The sequence below is a fragment of the Hylobates moloch genome, unplaced genomic scaffold, assembly GCF_009828535.3.
Source record: "Hylobates moloch isolate HMO894 unplaced genomic scaffold, HMol_V3 SCAFFOLD_22, whole genome shotgun sequence".
Classification (NCBI taxonomy): domain Eukaryota; kingdom Metazoa; phylum Chordata; class Mammalia; order Primates; family Hylobatidae; genus Hylobates; species Hylobates moloch.
In genome coordinates this window covers 11,021,498-11,044,467 of record NW_026652297.1, presented here as the reverse complement: position 1 = coordinate 11,044,467, position 22,970 = coordinate 11,021,498, and the positions used below count along the sequence as shown (strand labels likewise).

Sequence of the window (22,970 nt, the reverse complement as noted above, 5' to 3'; positions counted from 1 at the left end):
TGAAATTAAATCCAATAGGTAATTACTTATGTTTAAGTAATTTTATGCTTTGGGCTTAAAATTCTGTCCAGTTCCGTTTTGTTCACAAATAATGATGAAGTATCTCCTTGGTGTACTGTGCAGTTACATAGACATTCTCTGTTGGCTGGATCTCTAGGGTGGAAGGTATCTTCTCCTGCTTTTGTGGCACTCACTATACTTTGGCCACAATTAGATACATAACATGGTAGGTACTTGATATACAAATGATTGAATGTCAGACCACTCTCCCACCTCCCATTTTAGACCCAAGCCTGTGCCTCTGGAGAGAAACACAGGTTCAATTTCAGGACATGTGGCTGAATTTATCCACTCTGCCCACGGGTGGCACTAGGAGAAGCTGGCCTCAGAAGCCCTGGAGAAAAAGTGAGCACAGTGGGCAGTGAAACTTCCCCCAAACAGACGTTTTGAACACAGATCACTTTATTGGCATGGCTTTGTTTTAAGAAAAGGAAAAGAGACAAAGCCAAGAGACAGACTCTGCTAACAGATGCCTGGGGGTGGCTGGACATTTTTGCCTCATGCTGTGCAAAGAGGGGGATCCTGGCCCATACATCCACACCGCTGATTTCCTGGGACAAAGTTGTCTGCCTGGGCCTCACTGCACCTTCTTGAATACTTGCTTGCAGACCACACCTTCCACTCTCATCTCCTGAAACAAAAGCAGATGTTGGTCATTGGCCAGAGCAGAGTCACACTTACGGCAGGAACTCCAAAAATACTCATTGGCTGTTAGTTTTCCCCAAGAGTTGGTTTAAGTAACCAGTTGTTTGGAAAGACAGTTAAACTGTATAGTGGAGTGCTCTGCAGCACCCTACAGACAGAGCTGGCTGAGAGGAACGGATGTGGCTCAGAGCTGACCAACAGGACCCCTTGACGCTTCCCCTCCTGAATCACCTCCTGCTGACCCAGACTGAGATCATATCTTAGAGAAGCTTAGAGAATCCTTCTTGGCTTTGGCCTATACAATTTGGCATGGTGAATATATACATCATTTGGGAGCAAATGTTTGTTCTGTCACTTTCTAGATGTGCAATTTGGACATGTAATCTAATCTTTCAGAGACCCCAGGTCCTTATCTCTAAAATAAGAGCCATATTCCTATTCTGAGAGAATAGAGTTATAGAATGCAAAAGGGCTTAGCTCATTGCTGATGCTTAATGGATATAACTCCTCACCTCTTCCCTCTGATTAGATGATTGGGTCAGCCTAGACCTTGAAAATACATTGCTTGGTTTTTAAGGTCACTCAGGCATCTTTTCCAGGCCCTTGGAAGAGAAGCTTCAGAACAGAACCCACGCCCATCCATGGTTCCTTTTTCCAAGGTCCATCTGGACCTCAACAATGACCAGGGCCTCTGGGGACCCAGCCTGACCCAACCCAGGAACCTACCAGGTGCAGCTCATCACCCTCAATCCACTGGGTCCAGCCACGCCCCTCCTTCTCGCCCTTCTGCACACACTGGAGTTTGTCTCCGTCCCAGCTCACTGTTGTCTGCCAAGCAAGAGACACATTTGTCAATCCTGAACAAGCCAGGAGCTCCTGGAGGCTGGGGGAGGGGGTAGCTCCCAAACTTGATAATCCGGGATGTGCTCACGTCAATTTCATTGTAGAAAATCTGCAGCCTAATACTCCCTGTCCATCGCATGCTTTTATTAAAGTGTGTAAATCAGTTTTAAAATTTATGAAAACCCTCATAAATTTTATTTAAAAGGGTAATTAGGAGGGAAAAAGTCATTGGAGTGGGGCTGTCATTGCAAGCACTGAGAATGGGGCTAAGGTGGGGAGGAGGGCCTGAGGGCTGAGCACAGCGGGGTGTGGGGAGTGAGGGATGTTTTGCAGAATATTATGGTGAGGGGCAGACTTCTCAAAGTACCCTGACCATCCTCAGACACTTCATTCATCCATTCATTGTTTCAACCTATGCTAAGTCCTGGGACACCAAAAAGACCCCATCCCTGCCCTCAAAGCGCTCTTCATCTCTCAGGGAGAATGACCTTAGATATGAATAACCCAGTGAAGGTACAAATGGCAGCTGTTAGCTGCCTGCCTGCTCTGCCAGGCACTCTCTGTGCTGTCTCTGAAGCCTCATGCCTGTCCACGTGAGCGTCGATTAGCATCTCCTTTTCACAGATCAGGTTAAGGGACTTGCCAAGTTCACCCATGTTGTTCAGTGGAAGAACCAGGTCTGAACACAGATCTGTGGGGCTCTGAAGGTCCCCACCCCAATGGACTAAATTGCTTCTTGAAGTGTTCATGGTCACCAGGGTTACAGGCCAGAGGCTGTGGGAGCCCAGGTGAGAGTCCAGGGAGTGAGATTCACTAGGGCTGGGCCCTAAGGAGAGAAGGATAGAGCTGAAGGAGAGGAAAGGAGGCGCTGTGGAGAAGAGTTCCCGGTGGCCCATCACGGGGTGAAGGCCCGAGGTGGGACAGCAGGAAGTATGCTCAGGAGCTCATCAGGAGGGCACCAGGGAACTGAGGAAGAAGGTGAAAAAGATCCCACAGACCAGCCTGGGCTTGGCAGAGCACAGATGAGCACTGACACCTTCTACACCCCACATTTGAGCCCCCACATCTTCCCTGAGCATTGTGAGCCCTGCCATGTGCTGGGCATGCTGAAGGGAAGACAGGCAGGAGGAGGAGGCCCAGCCTGTGTCCTGGGGAGATTTCAGTCTTAGTGGAGCAGGAAAGGCCCACCTAGCAACACGGGACTGAAAAAAGTGTTGGACTTCAGAGGCAAGGTGGTCCTGTGATCCCAGCATAGCCATGAGTGTGCCCTAGACTGGGACACGTCGCAGACGTGGGCACACAGAAAGCACAGTGGGCATTGCTCATATTTGGGGCTGCCCACCTTCTTTTGAATAGCCGTGCCATATGGGGCAGTTCTGTGTTATGAGCCCAGCCTCCCCACAGTAGTGCTCAGCACTCTGTTTGCCCCTTGCTCACTGTGTGGCTCTCAGCAAATCCATCCCTTTTCAGGGCCCCTGTGCTCTTATCTGTCACATGGGGACATTAACTCAGGCCGTGGATGTAGAGAGCTAAGGTTCTAGGATGCTTGTGTTCCTTGCCATGCTCAACTGAGTCAGGACAGTCAGCAACAGCCTGATAAAGGATTTGGGAGAGGAGACTTATGGGAAACGGGTGTGGCGTTAGTGGGGCCACTCCATGCAGGAGGACCTCCCAACCCCAGGCCTCCCTCCTGGGCCTGCTGATCACTACTGCGCCCTGCGGTTGGGGTGAAGCCTGCAATGCGACACATGCACGAGGGAGGCAGGTGGAGCCACATGTGCTCCCCCAGCTTTGCATAGGAGTAAGTCTGGCCTCTGCTCCAGAGAAAAATGGGGCATAAAAGGACTTGGGGGGCAGATCCTCTCCCTGATCCAGAAATTCACTCAGGGCACAGTCTAGTCCCAGGCCAGAGAGAAGGCAAAACACAGTGTGGTTAATGTGTGGTGAGACATGTCATGGGTAAAGACTATTCATGACCTCATGCCATAAATAAGACAGGATGCCCATTCACTTATCTGTGCTCCTTCCATGCCAGGCCTGTAGAGGGAAGTGGGGACCCAGAAATCAGTCCTCAGCTGCAAGAAGCTCATAAGAACACTTGGTTTCCTCATCAACTGATCTTCTCTTCATGTGTTTATCCAGAAGGCTGCTGTGCATGTGAAGGGTTCCGATTCACTCAGAGGCACAAGAGACAATTGCTTGTTTTCAGCTATGACACACATTTTTGCGTCTTCTGGAAATATTAGTCAGGGAGTATAGTCATAGTCTTTGTATTGGAAAATTAAAAAAAAAAAAACACCAAAGAAGAAAATGGTAATAAAAATGATACATGTAGTTTTGTTTCTTTAGAGATGATTGCTCCAGGCCAGGCGTGGTGGCTTATACCTGTAATCCTAGCACTTTAGGAGGCCGAGGCGGGTGGATCACCTGAGGTCAGGAGTTCGAGACCAGCCTGACCAACATGGTAAAACCCCGTCTCTACTTCTCTACTGAAAATACAAAATTAGCTGGGTGTGGTGGTGCATGCCTGTAATTCCAGCTACTTGGGAGGCTAAGGCAGGAGAATTGCTTGAACCCGGGAGGTGGAGGTTGCAGTGAGCCGAGATCATGTCATTGCACTCCAGCCTGGGCAACAAGAGCAAAATTCCGTCTTTAAAAAAAAAAAAAAAAGAGATAATTGCTCTAACATTGTATATGTTACAATGTATGGTAAATTTCCATCCACTCTTTTTATTTTTCTATCTATCTATCTACATGTTTCTGTTTTATACAAAATTAGGATTGCATCATTTATGGTTTCGTATCCTCATTTCTTCATTTAATTGAAGCAATTTCCCATTTCAACAAATACTCTCCATAAGCATTATTTTAATTGCTACATAATATTCTAGGAAGTAGCTACATAGTGTGTGTGTGGTCCACCACAAAATGAAAATGAGGGATCCTTTGCTCAAAATCATTAAGAGTTTTAAGCTGGTGACAGCAGAGCATTAAACTAAGTGAGGGGCCCTCTGAGCCTGGGGCCCTGATGGACTGCCTTGGTCACAGGCCCACAAAATAGTCCCTGATAGTATTTGATTGTACGTACATACTATTATTTAGCCAATTACCTATTTTGGACATTTAAGTTATTTATTTATAATTCTGTGCTACTATAAATAAGACTTCTTTATATACATTGTTTTGAACACATTGTTCCCTTAGAAGAAATCTCCAGAGGAGGAATTGTTGCATCAAAGAGTGTGCATATTTGTAAAGCTTTTGATGAGTATTGCCAACTTCGTCTCCAGAAAGCTCACAGCTATTTACCTTCCAACACCAGGGTCAGAGAATGACCGTGAGAGAGATGTTTATTAATGGTAAAGCAGGCTTTTGCTCCTGGGGCAACTGTGTCACCATTTCCAGATCGCTGGCATCTTTTAACAGGGGCCATCTGGATATAAACAATAATACCTTAGCCCAAAAGAATGACAGATGGCAGAATTTCAGGCAGCTTGACAGATTGAGGGATAGAGACAGCAGAAGCCTGTTGGGGTGTAGAGGAGCCTTTCTGAGAGCCCTACAAACCAGGCTTCTTAAAAGGAAGGGTCCCTATCACATGCATACTACATCAGTCTCCAGGAAAGTCTTTCTTAACCCCAAGCTTCTGTTGACTCTGATACTGGGTGAGTTGGACAAAGCAGAGATTATTCTTGTCTGTATTGGATGCAGAGGGGTGGCTGAGCTCAGAGAGGTTCCATGACTTTCTCTGGTCACCTAGTAAATGAGGGAAAGAATCTGGGCTGGAATATGGGCTTTGCATGACTTGGTGCCCATTTGTTTCCCAGTTCAGGGCAGGGCACTTGCCAGGTGCCCGGGAGATGGTGGTTAAAATCTTTGGGGGCTGCAGAAAAACACATGGACATTGTGCTAAGACTCTGAGCAGACTCCTGGAGGAACACCCTTAAGTTCATTCCAACCATTGTGGGGATATGGGTGCTGGGAGTCAGAAAGAGGTCTTAAAGGTTTCTGCCTGTAAAGAGGTCCCCACAGAGAAGTGGGGCTGTCATGGCCTCAAAGGAGTTTCTAAAAATGGGAGGGGCATTCTATGCAGAGTGAAAAAGGATGCAAGGGGTAGGAGGTGATGAGGGAGAAATGACAACAAGCCAGTGCTGTAGAAGACTATCCTGGAGTTAAGGAGAGGAGGAACAAGGTTGTTGGGGGGTGGTGGGGAGATGGGGCCAGAATATCAGACTGAAAAACCCAGACTGTGGCCTGAAGCATGTTTTCAGTGCCTGTCTTTGCTGCCTGTGCTGTTGGGTAGAACCATCCAGGAGGGCAGGTGGGCCAGGGAATTAATTGGTCAGGCTGTCCTCTGGGTTAAAGAATCCTGGAAGCTCACTTGCCATTTATACTTGGCTCCTGGTCCCTGCCCGCTTCCTACTATACCACCTCAACCTATATCAGGTTGACCTAGTATGGGCAGCAAAGAACATGGTATCAAATAGAGCTGGGTCTTCTGTTCCTGACTATGTTGGATGACACTGGGCAACTGGATTAACCTCTCTGAGTCTCAGTGCCCTTAACTGCAGAAGAAGGCTAAACGATACCTACTGTGGTAGACTCTTCCACTGGTGACTCCCGAGTCTCATGATATTCAAACTCCTATGAAGTCTCTTCCTACATCGGCTTGGTTTCGCCACATGACTTGCTCTGGCTAGTGGGACATGAACAAGCATGATGGAAGCAGTGCCTTTATAAACACTTGTATGCTGGGGGCTTGTCCTCTTGGAACCCTCCCCTCTTGAAACCCAGCTGCTATATTTTAAGGCAGTCCAGGCTACTCTGCCAAAGAGAAAGGCCACAAGGAGAAGCCCTGGAGGATGGGAGAGAAGCCACTTGGAGAAGAGCTGAGGCGCCCCAACTGAGTTTTCAGCTGAACACAGCCACAGGCAGCTGAACTGCACAATTAACCAACAGAATCATGAGAATATATGGTTGTTGTTTTAAACTATTAAGTTTTGGGATGGTTTGTTACATGGTATTAAACAAAGCACCTACTTTACCAGGCTGTTCTGAGGATTCGAGAAAATATACAGAAAATGCATAGGGCTGGCATATAGGAGGCACTAGGTAATGGTAACCATGATGCCCAGAGCTTAGATAAAGATGGGTTTGCTTGTCAATGTTGAACAATAATGAAAGCCTTTTTTTTTTAAGAGTTGGAGATTTGTGAAGCAGTGATTGACATGCTATTCATCATGGCCAAAGTTTTGGAAGCTCCTTCTCTTTCTAGGATACTTGGATCCATGAGGAGACCTGCAGGGGCTGCCTGCTGAGCACCACGATGCCTGCTTCCTTTATATGTTAACTGGTCTTTGTTTAAGCAGAAGATCTGTTTGAAGACTCCCCACTGATAGCTGGGATGGCTCAGCAATGTGATTTAATTCTCCCACTCTCCCCATGTTAACTTTTGGTGGGACTGGATTTTTCGTTTTAAGCTTTTTATCTTGTGGGAATAAACTAGTTATTTCAAAGAGAATCTGATTTGTCATAAGAACAGAAAAAGGAGGTGTGGAGCCAAGGAGGGGGACTATCACTTAAACACAAATGACAGGGAAAAGGAAATAAGTAATGTTGGAAGGTGAATGCCTAACAAACAATGATAATTCATTTTCTTGTGACACAAAGTGGAACTTATGAAAACAACTTTCCCTAGGACCCAATAACTTATTCCATGACCTCCCTCTGAAGTCAGCAGCCAGCTGTCTTTGCTAGATCAGGAGCAGTGAACATTCGGGGACAAGGATTCAGCCAGATCTGAAAGGGTCCTTAAATGGTCATTTAATCTGATTTCCTAGATTAATCCAATTAATCAGGGTCTAATGGAAGAATTTCGGGTAGGAAGATATTCCTGATGCTTTTCAAGTCCCACAGAAAAGGCAGGTGGCTGTGGGGGTGGGGTGGACATGGGTACAAACCAAAGGGGCTAGACAATGCTGCTTCCCCAACCCCCACATGGGCTCTGGGACCACCTTAGAAATAAAGCCCAGACAATCCAAGAGCAACCAGGAGGGATGGCCATCTTCAGCTCACCTCCTCACCAGAAATTTTCATCCCATAGACCACCCAAAAGTCTGCAAATGGGCTGGAACCAGGGAAGCCGGTTGGAAAGTGAAGCCAATCTAACTTTTCTATTAAAAACTAATAACCCCCATCACTTTGGCCTTGCTGGCAGTTTACCCGGAGAGACATGTGCCAACAGATGAATGAAGATATCTTTGTACCACTGTGACAAGGGACTGTTACTTCAGAAGCCATTTTCCAGCTCCTCTGACCACTTAGAAACCCCAGCTGTCACTGCTGCATGGGACAGTGACACAAAAAGCCCAGCTCCCACAGGCAGCCTGAGTGAGTGTCTCCCAGGGATGTTTCAAGGCCCACTTGCCCCACTCAGGTGACTTATACTGGGAGTGTCAGACAAGTCCCACTAAATGGAACCATCTCTTGGCAATGACCTGGTATGACCTGCAAATGGTGGGAACTCTATTTGGGATCAAGAAACTTGTGACATTCATTAACACTCCCATGCCAAAACACCACTCTCAAGAGCAGGGGATGATGGATCACTCACAGCCCTCCACCCAGCCCTAGTAGTCCCTCTGTTTACAGATCCACCTCTGGAGGGCTGGGACTGAATTCTGTTGTCTCTGTGGTTCCAGAGCCAGGTTATAAGAGGTGAAGCCTTGCCCGTGGTGATACTGCTTGCAAAGACCAAAGCCAGGACCAACCCAGGTCTGACTCCAAAACCCATGCTCTTTAGATTTGGGGTAAAATTTCAAAACCAGACAGTGAGTAGATACTTTCTCTGCATAATGTAAATTGCTAAAAGATGCAAATCCTGGAGTTTGATTTGAAAGTGTGCTTCTCCCTTTGAGGCTATGTATGTGTGTTCCTGGGACAACTAGAGGGTTTTCAGCATCTGGTGCTTGTGTTAAATAAGTGATCAGGAGGGAAAAGTCGGGGAGATAACAGAGAACCTGCCAGGTGCCAGGTACTGTGCTGAGAGCTTTCCACAAAATCTTCAAGGTTTCCACTAAATCTTCAAGGTTTAGAGCTGATAAAAATTAGGCTTCTATAAGTAACCAGCTCATCACCAAGGGGTTAGGGCTTGAGCCATAACTTGAACCCAGTTCTCTCTGGCTAAAAAGTCCATGAGCTGCCCCTGAGGCCAGGATGATGAATGGGTGAGTAGTGAGTGGCTCCTCTTCTCTGGTCCATTCCTGGTGGGCTGGAATCAAAAGTCAGCACATTCAAGAGGAAAAGCCACTTTCACTCTAAAAGCAGATTAAAACTAAATTAATAAGGCCTTAAAATGTGAACGACTAATTAGAGACATAGTAGATGTTCAAAGCAATCACTATAAATAGTATAGCCACAACAAGGCTTTTGTGAGCATGAAAGAGTGCAATTCTAATACCATGAAAAAGCTAACAGCAAATGATAACACAGTTCTTAAGACAAAATGAGAAAATGTTAAGACTAATAATCTTGACATGTTATAGTTATTTTTCCTTCAACAATTCAGAAAGCTCCTAGAGTCAATTTAAACCATTGGAGTGCTCAAGGCCAAGGTTCTGGATAAGGAGGTGGGAACAGGACTGGAGAAGGTCACAGGGCCCTGTGGAACTGCACTCATTCATCCCAGGGACCTAGCACTTAGGGTGGCCCTAAGGCTGGGCTGGACAGAAGCTCTGCCATGGGGTAGCTCAGCCTGGAGAGAAGGCAATGACACCTCTGTGCTATATGCTGGGATGGATGATAGCCCGCAACCCAGCCTGGGGGGTCAGGGAAGGCTCCCTGGTGGGAGTGATAGCATTGCCGTCATTATCAGTCACCATCATCAATATCATAACAACATGTGTTGAGTACTCATTATGTGCTGGGCAGGGTACTAGGCAAAGTATGTGTCATACCAGTTGACTCCTGACAACCTCCTAGAGCAGGTATGCTTCTCATCATTTTACAAATGTGGAGACTGAGGCCTGAAGTTCACCCAGCCACAAAGTGGGGAGATGAGATTCGACTCTAGAGCTCATGCTCTTGATGACTGTGCTCTGCAGTTTCCTGATTTAAACTGACCCTTGACTGAGCAATAGGAATTCACCACGTGGTTCTGTGCAAGGGAATATCATTCAGCAATCATGGGTTTCACGCCTCCTATGCACCAGCTGTGGGTGCTGGAGAGAGGGAAGTAAGGTGAGTGGCCTGCTCTTGAGGGCTCAAAGACTATCTGAGAAGAAGGTAAGAAGACAAAGAATTCCAGTGGTATGGTAAGTGCTGGTGGACAAGTGCTGGAGGTTATGGAAGTCAGAAGGCACCTTGACAGCCTCTAACATAGAGACAGAGGCCCATTAGGGAAGGCTTCCTGGAAGAGGTAAGGCTAGAAATAATGCTGGAAGTGATGCCAGAAAACACCACGGGAGTTAGCAAAGAGTGGAAAGAAGATCCAGGCACAGTGGCTCACACCTGTAATCCCAGCACTCTGGGAGGCTGAGGCGGATGGATCACCTGAGGTCAGGAGTTTGAGACCAGCCTGATCAACATAGTGTAACCCTGTCTCTACCAAAAATACAAAATTAGCCGGGCGTGGTGGTGCATGCCTGTAATCCCAGCTACTTGGGAGGCTGAGGCAGAAGAATTGCTTGAACCCGGGAGGCAGAGGTTGCAGTGAGCTGAGATCACGCAATTGCACTCCAGCCTGGAAAACAAGAGTGAAACTCTGTTTCAAAAAAAAAAAAAGGTGGAAAGAGGAAGAGGAACAAGGGAGACCCAGGCAAAGGGAACAAGCCCAGGCAGTTGCAGGAAAATCAGGGACAGCAGGGTCTGCATGAGGGAAGCTTCTAAATAGGTTTTGCCCAGCTTAACTCTGTGGGTTGACCCTCCCCATGAAGGCTGACCCTGTACCTCTGACCCAGAATTTACTGTGGAGATTGCTCACAGCCTCTCTTCTTCCTCACAGTATGTCTTCGTGCTCCAGCTGGCCAAACCTGGTGCCATGGAAAATCCAGATGCTTGCTTATCTGGCAGGCAGTGCTGGATCTGCTACCTGGGGCCAGTACAAGGAATTTGTGTGTTATTAGTTCCACCAGCACAGGCAAGGGGGTGGAAGTTGGGGATAGGGTGGGAGAATAAGAGGGGGGACATGCTGTCAGAGAGTGCTTAGGAGGGGCACTGAAGGCCTCATCTTTTCCACGGGAATCTCTGGCCTCTATATATACATATCTCAAGGCAAATAGAAATAAATGGGTCCCAGAAGATAAGAGTGCTAGATCAGTAACCAGATAACCAGGGAAGAGTGAGCATGTCCGGATCTCTTGATGAAGAACTCCTTGGGGTCTGGGATCCTTTTATTCACTGCAGGATACCAGCCCCCATGTTAGAATCCATGGCAGAGAAAATGTGCATTACCATTTGTTGAATGAATGAATAGCAGAAAGCATTCTAGTGGCACTCTTGCAGTGAACACCACACTTTCTCCGGGCAATGTGGCTGTTTCTTCCTCACAGGTAAGCCTTATAGAAAGGGGTTAGCCATTGGAGTGATTTGACCCTGAGTCTCTAAGGCTCAGAGTGCTTAGGCTCTATACTCAAGGGCATGCAACTAGGAATAGTATAAGACATGGTTTAAATCCCCTCTGCCCAGCTCTGAGCCCATGGTCTGCCTAGTGTTCCCACATGAACATTTTGCTGGCATGAATATTATGGCCATTGAATATCACCCGGCAGGCTGCGGGCCTGGTCTGGCCCAGCCATAGGACAGCTGCCTACCTGCCAAGCTGGGCATTCAGGAGGGACCCAGTGATAGCCTTGGGTAGAGGCAGACCTGAATTGCAGGTTCCCACCTCGTTCTTGCTGGGTGACCAAAGCAATTTACTCCACCTCTCTGAGCCTTCACTTCCTCATCTGCAAAATGGGGCTAGTGAACCCAGCCACAGAGCAGAGCCATCAGGATGAAATGAAACAAGGGGTTTCAAGGACCTATTTCAGTGCAGGACACATAAAATGCGCAGTAAGCAATAATTCCTCTCTGCTCTTGGCCTAGTCCATCCTGTTCCCTGTGGGTGTGGAGAGGCAGGTGCCTTTTCAGGCCAGCCTCCACTCTCATAATCCTGCTAGCTCTTCTCATGTTTGCCAGATATCCCTTCATACATGTGACCACCCCCAGAATTTGTCTTCTGGAGGTCACAGGTCAGTGTGAGAGGATTAATAATAACAGCTCATACTGATGGGGCAGTTTGCACTGTGGGTTTTCCCACACACCATTCATCTAATCCTCACCACAAAGCAGGTATCCTCTTTTTCATAATTATCTCCATTTCACAGATAAGTAAAGGCACAGAGAAGTGAAGTAACTTGCATAAGGCCACCCACTTTGTAAAGGGCAGAAATGAGATCCCAAAGATGACAGTCTGGCTGGTCTGGCTGGTCTAGCTCTGGAGCGGAACCAGTTACAACTTAGTCAGACTGAGTCATTTTCTTCACATATAATATAGGAAGAATTTTGGCATCTTTATCATAGAATTATTGTGAGGATTAAAAGAACTAATGCATGGAAAGTGCTTAGAAGAATTTTTGGCACATGGAATACCTAATAAACATGAGCTATTATTAAATGGCAATTGCATCTTGCAGTGATATGGTCAATTACTACCATTTATGTTTCTGAGGTTCTGCTATTTTCACTTAACATTCATTTAATGAACACATTGGAGCTCACTGAGCCCACGACAGTGTGGCTGCTGCTGTGTAGAATCTCAGACACATTAACTAGCATTACAGGTGCCCTAAAAGCAGCACCTGAAGAGATAGAGGCTGCAAGGCAAAGGAAGGGCACGGTGGTGGGATGGGGAATCAGGATGGGATCAACAGAGCAGATAAGCCTGGGCTGGATCTTGACCAGTGGGTAATTCTCCTCCCAGAGGAAGAGGCAAAGAAATACCTCAGGGAAGTGAGTACAGGGATGCAAAGAGGATGGCAAGTGAAGGCACTGACAAATGATGGGATGGGGCCAAGCATAAGGAGTGAGGGAGGGAATAGGGCTGGAGAGACAGGCAGGGCCATGATCTGAAGAGCCTGAGTGCCATCTGGCTTTTACCCATCAGCACTAGGAAGCCCTTGGGAATTTTGAGCTGGGGAGTAGCATGATCAGATTCCCTTTTTAGAAAGGGAGGGTTGGGCTGAAGTGTTGAGCATGGTAAAATGGAGATCAATGTGAAGATACTGCAGTAATTAAATGAAATAATCCATGGAAAGTGCTGAGTCTGGCACACAGTAAGCACGAGAGATGTTAATTGTTATTATTATTACTGGCATGAGATATTCAGAGCAGTGGGAATGAAGAAAAACAGGAAGAGAAGTTAAGAAGCAGAATCTACGGAACTTGGTAACTGAATGCCTATAAAAACTTTTCATTTATCTTCATAGTGATCATTTACACGGCTACATAGTGGTCTATGGAATTAAAAAGCCACAGTCTTTCTAACCACCCATAGTTGTTTGATATTTAGGTATACCAGCAGGAGACAGCCTGTTCTATAAACCATACAAAGTAGGGAATCAGAGACGTCCGAAGTGAGATCACAAGTCTATGGTTAACCAGTAATGTGAACCTGGGCAGGACCTTTGGCTCCCTGTCTGTTAAAATGGGAGCGTAGCACCTCCTATCCAGGATTGTTAGGAGATTAAATAAACACAAAGTGACAGGGCAGGGCCTGCCACATAGTAGGCCCTGAGATAGTGGTTATGCTTATGTGGGTTGTTGAGAATTATTATCACAGAGTGACTAACAGATACCTTTGTACAAATGGAATGATTTTCCTGGAATATAATCCCGTAAGTGGGATCCCTGAGTCAAAGAGTAAGATGATTTTCTGATTTATTGCACATTGTGAGAAGATCATTATTATTTTCTCATTTTCTTAGTGCAGGGCCAGTTCCACTGTAAAGCTGGCAAAGGTAGGTTTTGGAGCCTGGGTTCCATGCCATCCCCAACTTCACACCCACCTTGTTTATACCATTCTTTCCCAGAGTACTCCTATGCTATCCTTGGACCCTCAGTTCAGGAATGACAGAGGGAAGAAAGAGGGAAGGGGTGGGAAGAGGAAGGAAGAAAGGAAGAACTCATTAATCCCTGTATTAAATGTAGCTGGTACCCTATGGTGTTTGCGTTCTTGGAAACTACCTGCCACGTAGTGAGGAAGCCCAGGCAGCCAGCAGAGAGTGAGTGTGGGTTAGCCATCTGGAAAGTGGATCCTCTACCTCCGCACTGGCAGGGCAGGCAGCAGGGACAAGGCATCCCCACTGAGCCCTGTCCAAATTGCAGATTTGTGAACAAAATAAATATTGTTGCGTTAGGGTACTAAGTTTCAGCGTGGTTTGTTACACAGCAACAGGAAACAGAAATAATTCATTACCACATTTAATTCTCACATAACTCCATTAGGTGGGTATTACCCTTGGCTCCTTTTACAAATGAGTGCATTGAAGCTCAGAGGGATAAAGTACCCTTGCCAAGGAAACAGCTGGATGGTGGAACCAGGGTTCAAATCTAGGACCATCTCAAAGTCAAAGCTCCTAATTGCTCTGTTGTACCTCACACGTGTCCAGCTGCACACACTATTGGTATCACTTACTTGGACCCTCAGTTGCAAACCACTGTGGGCTGCTGCACGATTGATGTCCCCAGGCAGTCTTCATCCGCCACTACCCTAATCCTGGGATGCAGCTACACCTAACTATTCTCATTCATCCCCTAGAACTAGGCACCTTTTACCCCAGCACAGGCTTATTACATTGAATCATGATGAGAAAAATCACAGGAAACTAGGCACAGGCCAGCCTGCTTCCTTGTTTTTCTTTGTTAGTAGTTATCAAAAGCACGGTCCTTGAACCAACAGCATCAGCATCATCCAGGAACGTGTTAGAAAAACAAGTTCTCAAGCCTCACCCCAGACTTTCAGAATGAGAAACTCTAGAAGTAAGGCATGCTCAAATTTGAGAACCACTGCTCTACTTATGTGGGTCTTAACGCTTGATATCTGGAGTTTGAATGTCTTAGGATGTTTTCAGATGCAAGTGACAGGAAACCAATTCACATAGCTTAAGGGGAAAGAAAAAAACATATTGGTTAAAGTACATGGAAAATCTAGGAATGGTGCGTCAGGAAGTTTAGTAAGCCTCTACTGTTGCATTCTCTCTGTCTCTATTGGCCTCGTCTTTTATTTTCCTTCAATTGGATTTTTCCATGCAGCCAAGGAAGGTGGGGTAAGGGGACTGGCCTCAGAGAACTCCAAGCTTACATCATAACAGCTCATCAACCTTTAAGGGAATAGAACTCACCTGTCTCTCAGGGTTCCCAAATTAACTCCCAGGAAATGGTGACTGGCCCAGCTTGGGTCACATACACAAGTATGTGACAGGCCACGGGACACTGTGATCACCCTGGCAGAAGGTGCTCGTCCCAGAAGAGACAGGGTACTATGATTTGCAGCCCCACCAGGACCCAAAAGGTTGAGGAGGAGTAATTCCCACCATAAAGAAAACGGTGCTTCTCTTGGGTGGGAGGTGGAGGAGCCATGTTGGTCAGAAAAACAAACAGCTGTAATTCATTCAGTAGACACCTGGCCATCATAAGTGATTATGCCATGCCCCTCAGTCTTGGGTATCACAGGCCCTGGCCCTGCTCTCACACAGTATTGCGGCTTCCCAAGCTCATGTGCCCTGTACTATCTCTATGGTCCTCAGCTTTGCCTTGTGAGACACGCTGAACAGCAATTATGATGCCCGTTTTGCAGATATGAAAACAAAGGCAGCGTGTCTAATCATTTAAGGGCGCTGTCAGATAATCAAGAAGAATTCAAATAGATGTTCTGACTCTAATACCGGTGCTCCTTTCACTCATCCTAGGCCTTGTCAAAACTGCCTGGGTTTACCTTCAGACTGTGAGAAGGCTCACAATAAGGAACTGAGGTGCTGGCCTTCAGCAAAGCTCTGTGGGAGACCTTGGGGTAGAGAGCTTTATAAACAGACTAATTAGAATTCTTCCTCTGCCACCAGCTAGCCCAAGGGTGACCTTGGGCTAAAAAGGCACTTCACTTCTTTGAGCCTCAGATTCTCATCTGTGAGATGAGTATAATGATACTTACTGAACAGCATTTGTTGTGGGGACCAAAGGAGAAAAAGTACAAAAAGCAATTGGGGCAGGCATGGCACTTAGTAAAGATTTAGTACATGTTATTTTCCTTTGTTCCTGCCTAACAAAACCCAAAACCCAACAAAGCAGTGTGATTTTTGAAAGCTACTTTGTGAATTTTATTTGGGTTGCTTTAATTCTTCTTTTTGTAATCCTCAAAAGCATGCTGCTGACACCGATTTCAAAGGTCGGAGAACTTTAGCTAAGACATGAAAGAGATCCTGTGTTTCTAGTCTGGAAAGGGCCCAGCTGAATGCCCGGTGCCTGATCTGGGCAGGGGCGGCTCTCAGAGGCTCCCAAATCCAACAGCATTCTCAGCGCTGCAGCCCAGGGAGTTAATTTAGCCAGTGGCAGTGTGTGTGTGTGTGTGTGTGTGTGTGTGTGTGTGTGTGTGTGTGTTTTTAAAACAAATCAAAAAATCTCTTTAATGGGTCAAGAATAGGATCAGAAAGCTGGCAAGAGTTTAAACCAAAGTGTCAACAGTGCTTTGGTGGATTTCATGTATTACCATATATGATTAGATGGATGGATGGATGGAGAGATAGAAGGATGTAAGTAAGGAAGTCAAAGGAGGGAAGGAAAGGAAACATAGATGGTTAAAAAAGAACTTAGAAAATCTGTAAGTGCTGATATGGAAAAATGTGTAAGAAATATCACTGAGTTAAAAAAATATGTAGAGAAATGGATTCCTTTTTTTCTTTTCCTTTCTTTCTTTTGGTTTTAGATAGAGACCTTGACCAACTGCCTAATCAATAGATCAATTATAAGTCTGAGGAAGATTTCTGGACAGATCCACCAAGTGGGAATCAGGCCAAGTGGGGGAAGGGGCCCTTTTCAGCCCATACTTTCTTGTGCTATTTGAATATTTTCCTTTTATAATAAAAACAAAGAAAGCGACAGAGGGGTGGAGGGCTGGGAGCAGAAGGCGGGCCCTGTGGAGGGGTCATCCTAAGTTCAGTGATGGATATGAAGCTGAGGCTCCAGCCATGGGAGGAGGCACCAGTTTCCCCGAGTGAACAAAGCCATCTCCTCCAGGAAAAACCTGACCTGGACACTGGGATGACAAATGGACCCTCTGCCACCCCCACAGAGCCAGGCTCACGGCTGTGATTCCTGGCTAAGGCTCAGTCTTCTCCCACAAAACCTGCTCATGCTGGGGGGACTTTGAGACAAAGAACCAAATCATTTTGAGGCACTCGCTTGCTCAGGAGTGAGAAAACACTATCTGAAGTCAGAGCACCTTCCCTTTCTCAAGAGCTCCCACCCTGCCAAAGCAAACATGTGTTATATTCAACAAATGCTCCTGGTTCCTTGCTGGGCCTGATCGCACATTTTTATGGACAAAGGCATGCAGGAAGCAATGGAGAAAAGCCCTGTGTCTGTTCAGCTGAGCCCAGACTTTATATATCTCTACCAAAATAGCGCCTGCTGTTTGCGGTCACATAAAATCTGATTAGATCAGACTGGAAATGTGAGCCTAGTGATGCAGAGCCGCCCAGATCTGAGTCCCTCCACCCCTCCACCTGGGGAGAGAACACAGAGCTATTTCAGCTGGTTCTGGGCATGCACTGCGATGTTCACAGGACTCAGGTGATGGACCAAACTGGCCCTCTACATGCCTGTGGCCCTCTACACCTAATTTTACAGTTTTTCCATTTTTTTATAGAGACACAGGAACAGAGTGTGTTTCTTTACTCCAGAGCAGTGATTCTTAAGCTTTAGTTGCATCAGAACCACCTGGAGGGCTTATTGAAACACAGCTGGCCCCACTCCCAGAGTTTCTGATTCAGTAGGCCAGGGGTGTGGCCAGAGAATTTGTATTTCTAAGAGGTTCCCTGAGATGCTGCTGCTGCTGCTGCTCCTGCTGCTATCTCTGCTTTGGGATCCACAGCTCTAAAGGAACCCACGGTGCAAACAGCGACAAATGGCCGTTTGATCCTTGACTTCAGGTAACAGGATGGGCTGAAGATTGTGGTAAACTAGGAAATGTAACATCTAAAGGGAGCAGCTGCAGCATATTCCAGGGATCCACGCAGTGCAGGAATAAACAGGTGCCTAGTGTTTCCAGGGCCCTTCCTTCTCTTGTTTTTGTTAAGAACAGCCAGAAATATGGATTTTCTGTGAAATCTTACAATCTTTGGCAGTTATTGGCAACTGACTCTGAAGTTTTTCAAACATTGTACAGGCCAAACAAAACACATCTGCAGGCTGGGTTTCACCCTCTGGCTGCAGTTCTAGAATACAGATAAGGTTCCCATGGAAAAGAGGCAGGATCAGAGATCTCTGAGCCAGTGAGAGCCTCTGCCCTTTGGGGAGGGATGTTAACCTGGCCACACCTCTCCCAGCAAGGACTCACAGAGGCCTGTCAGGGTCACCTCAAGTCTCCCTGCCAGGTTCTCCTGGCTCTCTTCTCTCCCAGCTGCGTCTTGCACTCCAGCCATGCTGAAGTCTTCACAGACTGCTTCTCTCTCACCCCTGAAACTCCCTCCCAGCCAGGCTTTTCTGACCCTGGGCCTTTGTACATCTGGATCCGGCTTACTAGAAAGCTCTTATCCTTTTCTCCACGTCTGCCCTAATTAGTCCTTTAAGGTCCCTCTCGGCTGTCACCTCTTCTGGGACTTTCCCTGACCACTGCTTTCCTACTCCCAGCTGTGTGCTCCCCAGCCCACCATGCTCCCATCATGCATTGAGCTGTAATGGCCTGAAGATGTGCCTGTCTCCTCCACTGGCCTGGGTGTCCAGAGGCCTTGTTGCCTCTGCGACCCCAGGGCCAAGCCCAGGGCCTGGTGTGGGACAGCTCTCGGCCTTGGCCTTTCTTTCAACCCCTTTCTGTTTGCCTGGCTACTTCCTGTCTATCCTTTAAGCCACAGTTCAGACTCCACTTCCTGTGGGAGCCTTCCCTGACCTCTCAGACCAAGCAGGGAGTGCTTCTCTGCCTGTATCGGCACAGTGTCCACTACATCGTGATTGGCTGCTTCAATCTGCCTCCTCCTTACACTGAACTCCATGAGGGCAGGAATCATGTGTGATTTGTCTCATTGACACAGGGGTTGCAACGATAGTGGAAGCACCATGAGATGCTTGTGGTGTCCAGAGAGGAATGAAAAAAAAATAGATGAATGACCGATCCCAAGTGAGAATGGGACTCCTGTAATATGCTGGGAACAAACTCCTCTGGGCCACTGCTCCTGGCTGATGGGTGCCCAGTGTGTGAGGCAGAGTGGGTAGCAGTGAAAGTTATCTTTGGCAACCACCTTGTCCAGGACCGCTGGCGGCCCTCAGAGAGCCCAGCTGGTGGCCTCTGGGCACCCTGCTCCCCTCCATTCACAAGTCTCAGGCCTGACAGCTGCTCTAATTCTATCATCCTACCCCCATCCAGCCATGTCCTTCCGGCAGTCCAAAGCAGCATACCACCCAGCGGCCAGCCCAGAGAGAAAGGCTTTTCTGTACTGCATGGGGCTAGGCGAAGGCTTGAGCAGAGCAGAGGGGCCGTTCCATCTCCCAACAGGCCACAACAGGTGAGTGAATGGCTGTCTACTTGAGAGTGGTCATCCCTGAGTCCTGGGGCAGTGACAGTAACCATGCATCCTAGACCAGTTTCACTGGATTCGTCCAGTGGCTGAATCTCCACGGTCTGCTCAACTACTGCTTGATGCTCGATTGACGCTGATGCTGCAGCGAGAAGAAAAGGTGGCCCTTATCCTTTCCTTTGTATCCAAAACCCTCCCTTCCACCTCCCTGCTTTATTTTACAATGAAGCACAGAAGTCACCTCTTCCAGAAATCCTTCTGGGGTCCCCTTCTCTGGGTAGTCCCCATCCCCTCACTCCCACCCTGGGCTTTTCTTTGCCGCGCTGTGTTGCGAGTGTTGGTGTGCCTGCCTCCACTGCAAAGACTTTGCGTTCCTGGACATCAGGGCCTGTGACATGCTCTGCTGTCCTGTGCCTGCCGTGGTGACCAGCCTGTGAGGGAAGCAGTATGTTCAGTGCAGTGGTTAACTAAAATCCTCCCTCTGCACTTCCCCAAGGTCACACAGCAAGAAATCCTGCCGTGGTTTTCTTATCTGTAAAATGAGGCTTGAAAGGGTGTTGTGAAGATTAAGTCAGCTAATGTAACGTTTGAATAGCATCTGGCACGATAGTAAGCACTTGATGAGTACTGCATTTGCTAGTATTACTAGGTGATCAATAAATGTTTCATGTGTTAATGGATGAGGAAAGGAAGAGTGAAGATAATTAGTACAAGCCAGCACGTGCCAGATTTGTGGTGACCCAAAATAAAGGTTCGATGTGATCTGTGAGTTCCACAATAGTGAGTGGCGGTAAGGATTATTCTTAAGGAGCAAAGTTCCATGCAGTGTGCCGGGGAGCAGGTCTTGGGCAGTAATGAGAAAGGCAGATGCCATCTGAAGGTCTCCTTTCCTATTGTGAGTCTTTCCTGCAGATTAAGAGTCCTTGAGATTTTTAAAGGCACAACCTGACATTTCTCTGCAACAATGGTGTTTTCTCCCATTAGTGGTCCTTTCAAGGCCACTCCCTGCTGACTACCCCCTCTTTCCCATCATTCCAAAGAGCAGACTCAGATATCAGTCCTGACTGCCCTCAGATGAATAGACAAGGTGGGGGGATGAGTCATCCAGGCTCCACATGCCTAATCCCAGACATGGGCATCCCTTCAACTACAATCCTAACAGACCTCAGCTATCTTGTTTCTGCACAGACTACCAGCAGAGAAGCTGGCAGAAAGCAGGACTGTGGGCTTCAACATCAGAAGGCCCAGGGCTCAACTCTCATCTCTTACAAGTCTCTTCCTCTCTCTGAGCCTCAGTCACTGCATAACATGGGGTTACTTATCCCTCCCTCACTGTGCTGTGCTGTAAGATGACTAGCACGGTGCTGGACACACAGCAGACCAGCGGTAAAGACCCTTGGTAAACCGTGGGAGGTGGTGGGTGAGGACCCCATCAATAAGCAAGGCGGCTCCTGGGATGAACATAAGCCAGTTCTGAACCCGAGACTATAAAAGGGAGAACAAGAGTACCTTGACCTCCCAGCAACCAGATAATGTTGATGGAGGCCTGGGGCTGGCCTTCCGGAGTCTGCTGTGGCAGTACTAATTGGGATGTCCCGGGTCAGGAGCTTCCCATCCTTGTGGGAGGGAGCTCTTGGCCCTCCCCCTTCCCCCATTGCTGTTTCCTCTGGCCTGGGCTGGAGGGGCACTGACTTACTGACTAGGTGTCAGCTGCAAAGTTCAAAGAATGCTCAGTAGGCATTGGATGACAGGGTGGGGCAGGGGATGGCCAGGAGCCAAATCCCAGCTCTGGGCAAGGATGGGCAGATCAGAGGGCTTCCAGCAGAGATCAAGGCACCCCCAGCTTCCTGGAGTGACTTCACACTAGGTCATACTGCAAGTTTACACTTCAAAGGGGTTACCTGTGTTTCTTTTTTCTTTCCTCCTTTCTTTGCTTTTACCCTCCACCAGCCCATAGTCAGCCAGAGAATGGCATCAACAGACATGCTTTGAACTCCAGCCCCTCCCTAGCTGTGCTATTCTGGACATGTTACTTCATCTATTTGAGACTGTTTCTTCATCTGTAAAATGGGCATATTCATATCTCCCTCAAAGGCTGTGTGAGGCTTAGGTGAAGTCATGTGCATAAAGCACCGGGCAGAGTGCCTGAACGCAGTGGAGACACAGCACAGGGCAGCCTTCATAACCATCACCTTCCAGTGTAGACAGAGCAGGATGCTTCATGAGTTGGTGCTGCCCACCATGGGGGCTGAGAGTGGGAAGTGTTTTCAGTCCCTCAGGCCCTTGCCCCCTCTCGGATGAACTAGCCCAGCCCTTGGTCAGGCCCCCTGGGCAGGAGACACCGGGTGGACGCGAATCCTCACCATGCACTTGCGGTCATCTATGCCTGTCAGATCCTCCTCAAACTCCTTCCCAACCTGGAAGTCCATGATGTAGTTCCTAAAAGTGCTCAGCGTGCGGATGATCATATGGTCACCGTCCTGCACGATCTCTTTGTCTGGCTTCAGCAAGTTGGCGATTTTGCGCAAGGCCACATTGACGTCTGCGGTGGGGGTTGAACGGGGAGAGAGAGAGCGGCAGGGAGTTGGCAGGAAAACTCAGAGAACCGTTCCCAAGGTAGCGGGGGCCCCAGGAGCCCTCTCCGCCCGCGAACACTGTTAGGTTCCCGCTGGCTTTGCGTTGTCTCTGCGCATGTGCCTCCCCCGCCGCCCCCAACAAAGTTTTCTGCTCTTATGTTAACCGTTTAAAAACAAAAAGTAGCAAACCAAGCCCCAGATTTACTAATGAAATTACCCACCTCCAGGGCCAACGAGCAGACATTTGCCACCAGTTAACCTAACAACCCCGAATTCTCCAATCCGCAGCCTGGGAGCTGCCCTGGGAGCGGTGGCCGAGGACGCCCTTTCTGGCGTCCGGGGGCACCAGACCGCGGCTCGCCGGAGCGGAGGCAGGCAGGCAGGCAGGCAGCGGCTCGGGAGGGCTCTAGGGAGCGGCCCGGAGCTGCTCGGCGGGGCCCCCAGGGCGCAGCGGGCAGCGCTTACCGAGCGCGCGCAGGTACTCCTCGAAATTCTCGTTGGCCAACATCTTCCAGTACCCAGTGAAGTCGACTGGCATTTCGGGGAGTGACTGGAGCCAGTTGGCCACGAGCGGGCGGGACGGCTGGAGACTCCGCCGGGACAGCGGCTGCTGGTGCTACGCAGGTGGTGGGCGGCCCGGAAATGAGCGCCCTCCGGGGACAGGGGGCTCTGTGGGGCGGCGACAGCTGGATTCCGAGCGCGCACAAAGCCTGCGGGAGGATCCATTGTAGCGGTCGCTCCTCCCCGCTTAGCGAGGGCGGGTGCAGGGGAGGGGGATGTCGAAGGGTCAGGTTTGTCCAGGCCGCGCCACCTTCGTTTCAGACGTTCAGTTCGTTTCCCCTACAAAGGAAGAGGAGAAGATGGGAGACGGGACGTTTTCTTTGATGGCCGAACTCTTCGGCTCCTGGGGATTTCCTTCAAACGCCATGAACTTCTCACACTCAGCAGCCACTCGGGAGTTGGGAAACAATCTCCTGGGGTTTGTGCTGGCGTGATTGAGGAAAGAGGCCACTTACAGGCCTTTGTCTAAAGCCTCGCGCCGGTGGTGGCTGGGGTCAGGAAAGCTGGGCGGTTCAACTACGGG

General features: G+C 48.2%; 1 protein-coding gene across 1 annotated transcript; it reads right to left on the bottom strand.

The window, feature by feature from the left end:
- Nucleotides 1-444: 444 nt before the first annotated feature.
- RBP1 (retinol binding protein 1) lies at nt 445-22,627 on the bottom strand. Its single transcript, XM_032143618.2, is given in 5 exon segments — nt 445-691; nt 1,432-1,533; nt 21,674-21,852; nt 22,352-22,478; nt 22,481-22,627. Coding segments are annotated over 5 exon segments (594 nt in total). The 5' UTR covers nt 22,613-22,627; the 3' UTR covers nt 445-637.
- Between the last annotated feature and the right edge of the window lie 343 nt (nt 22,628-22,970).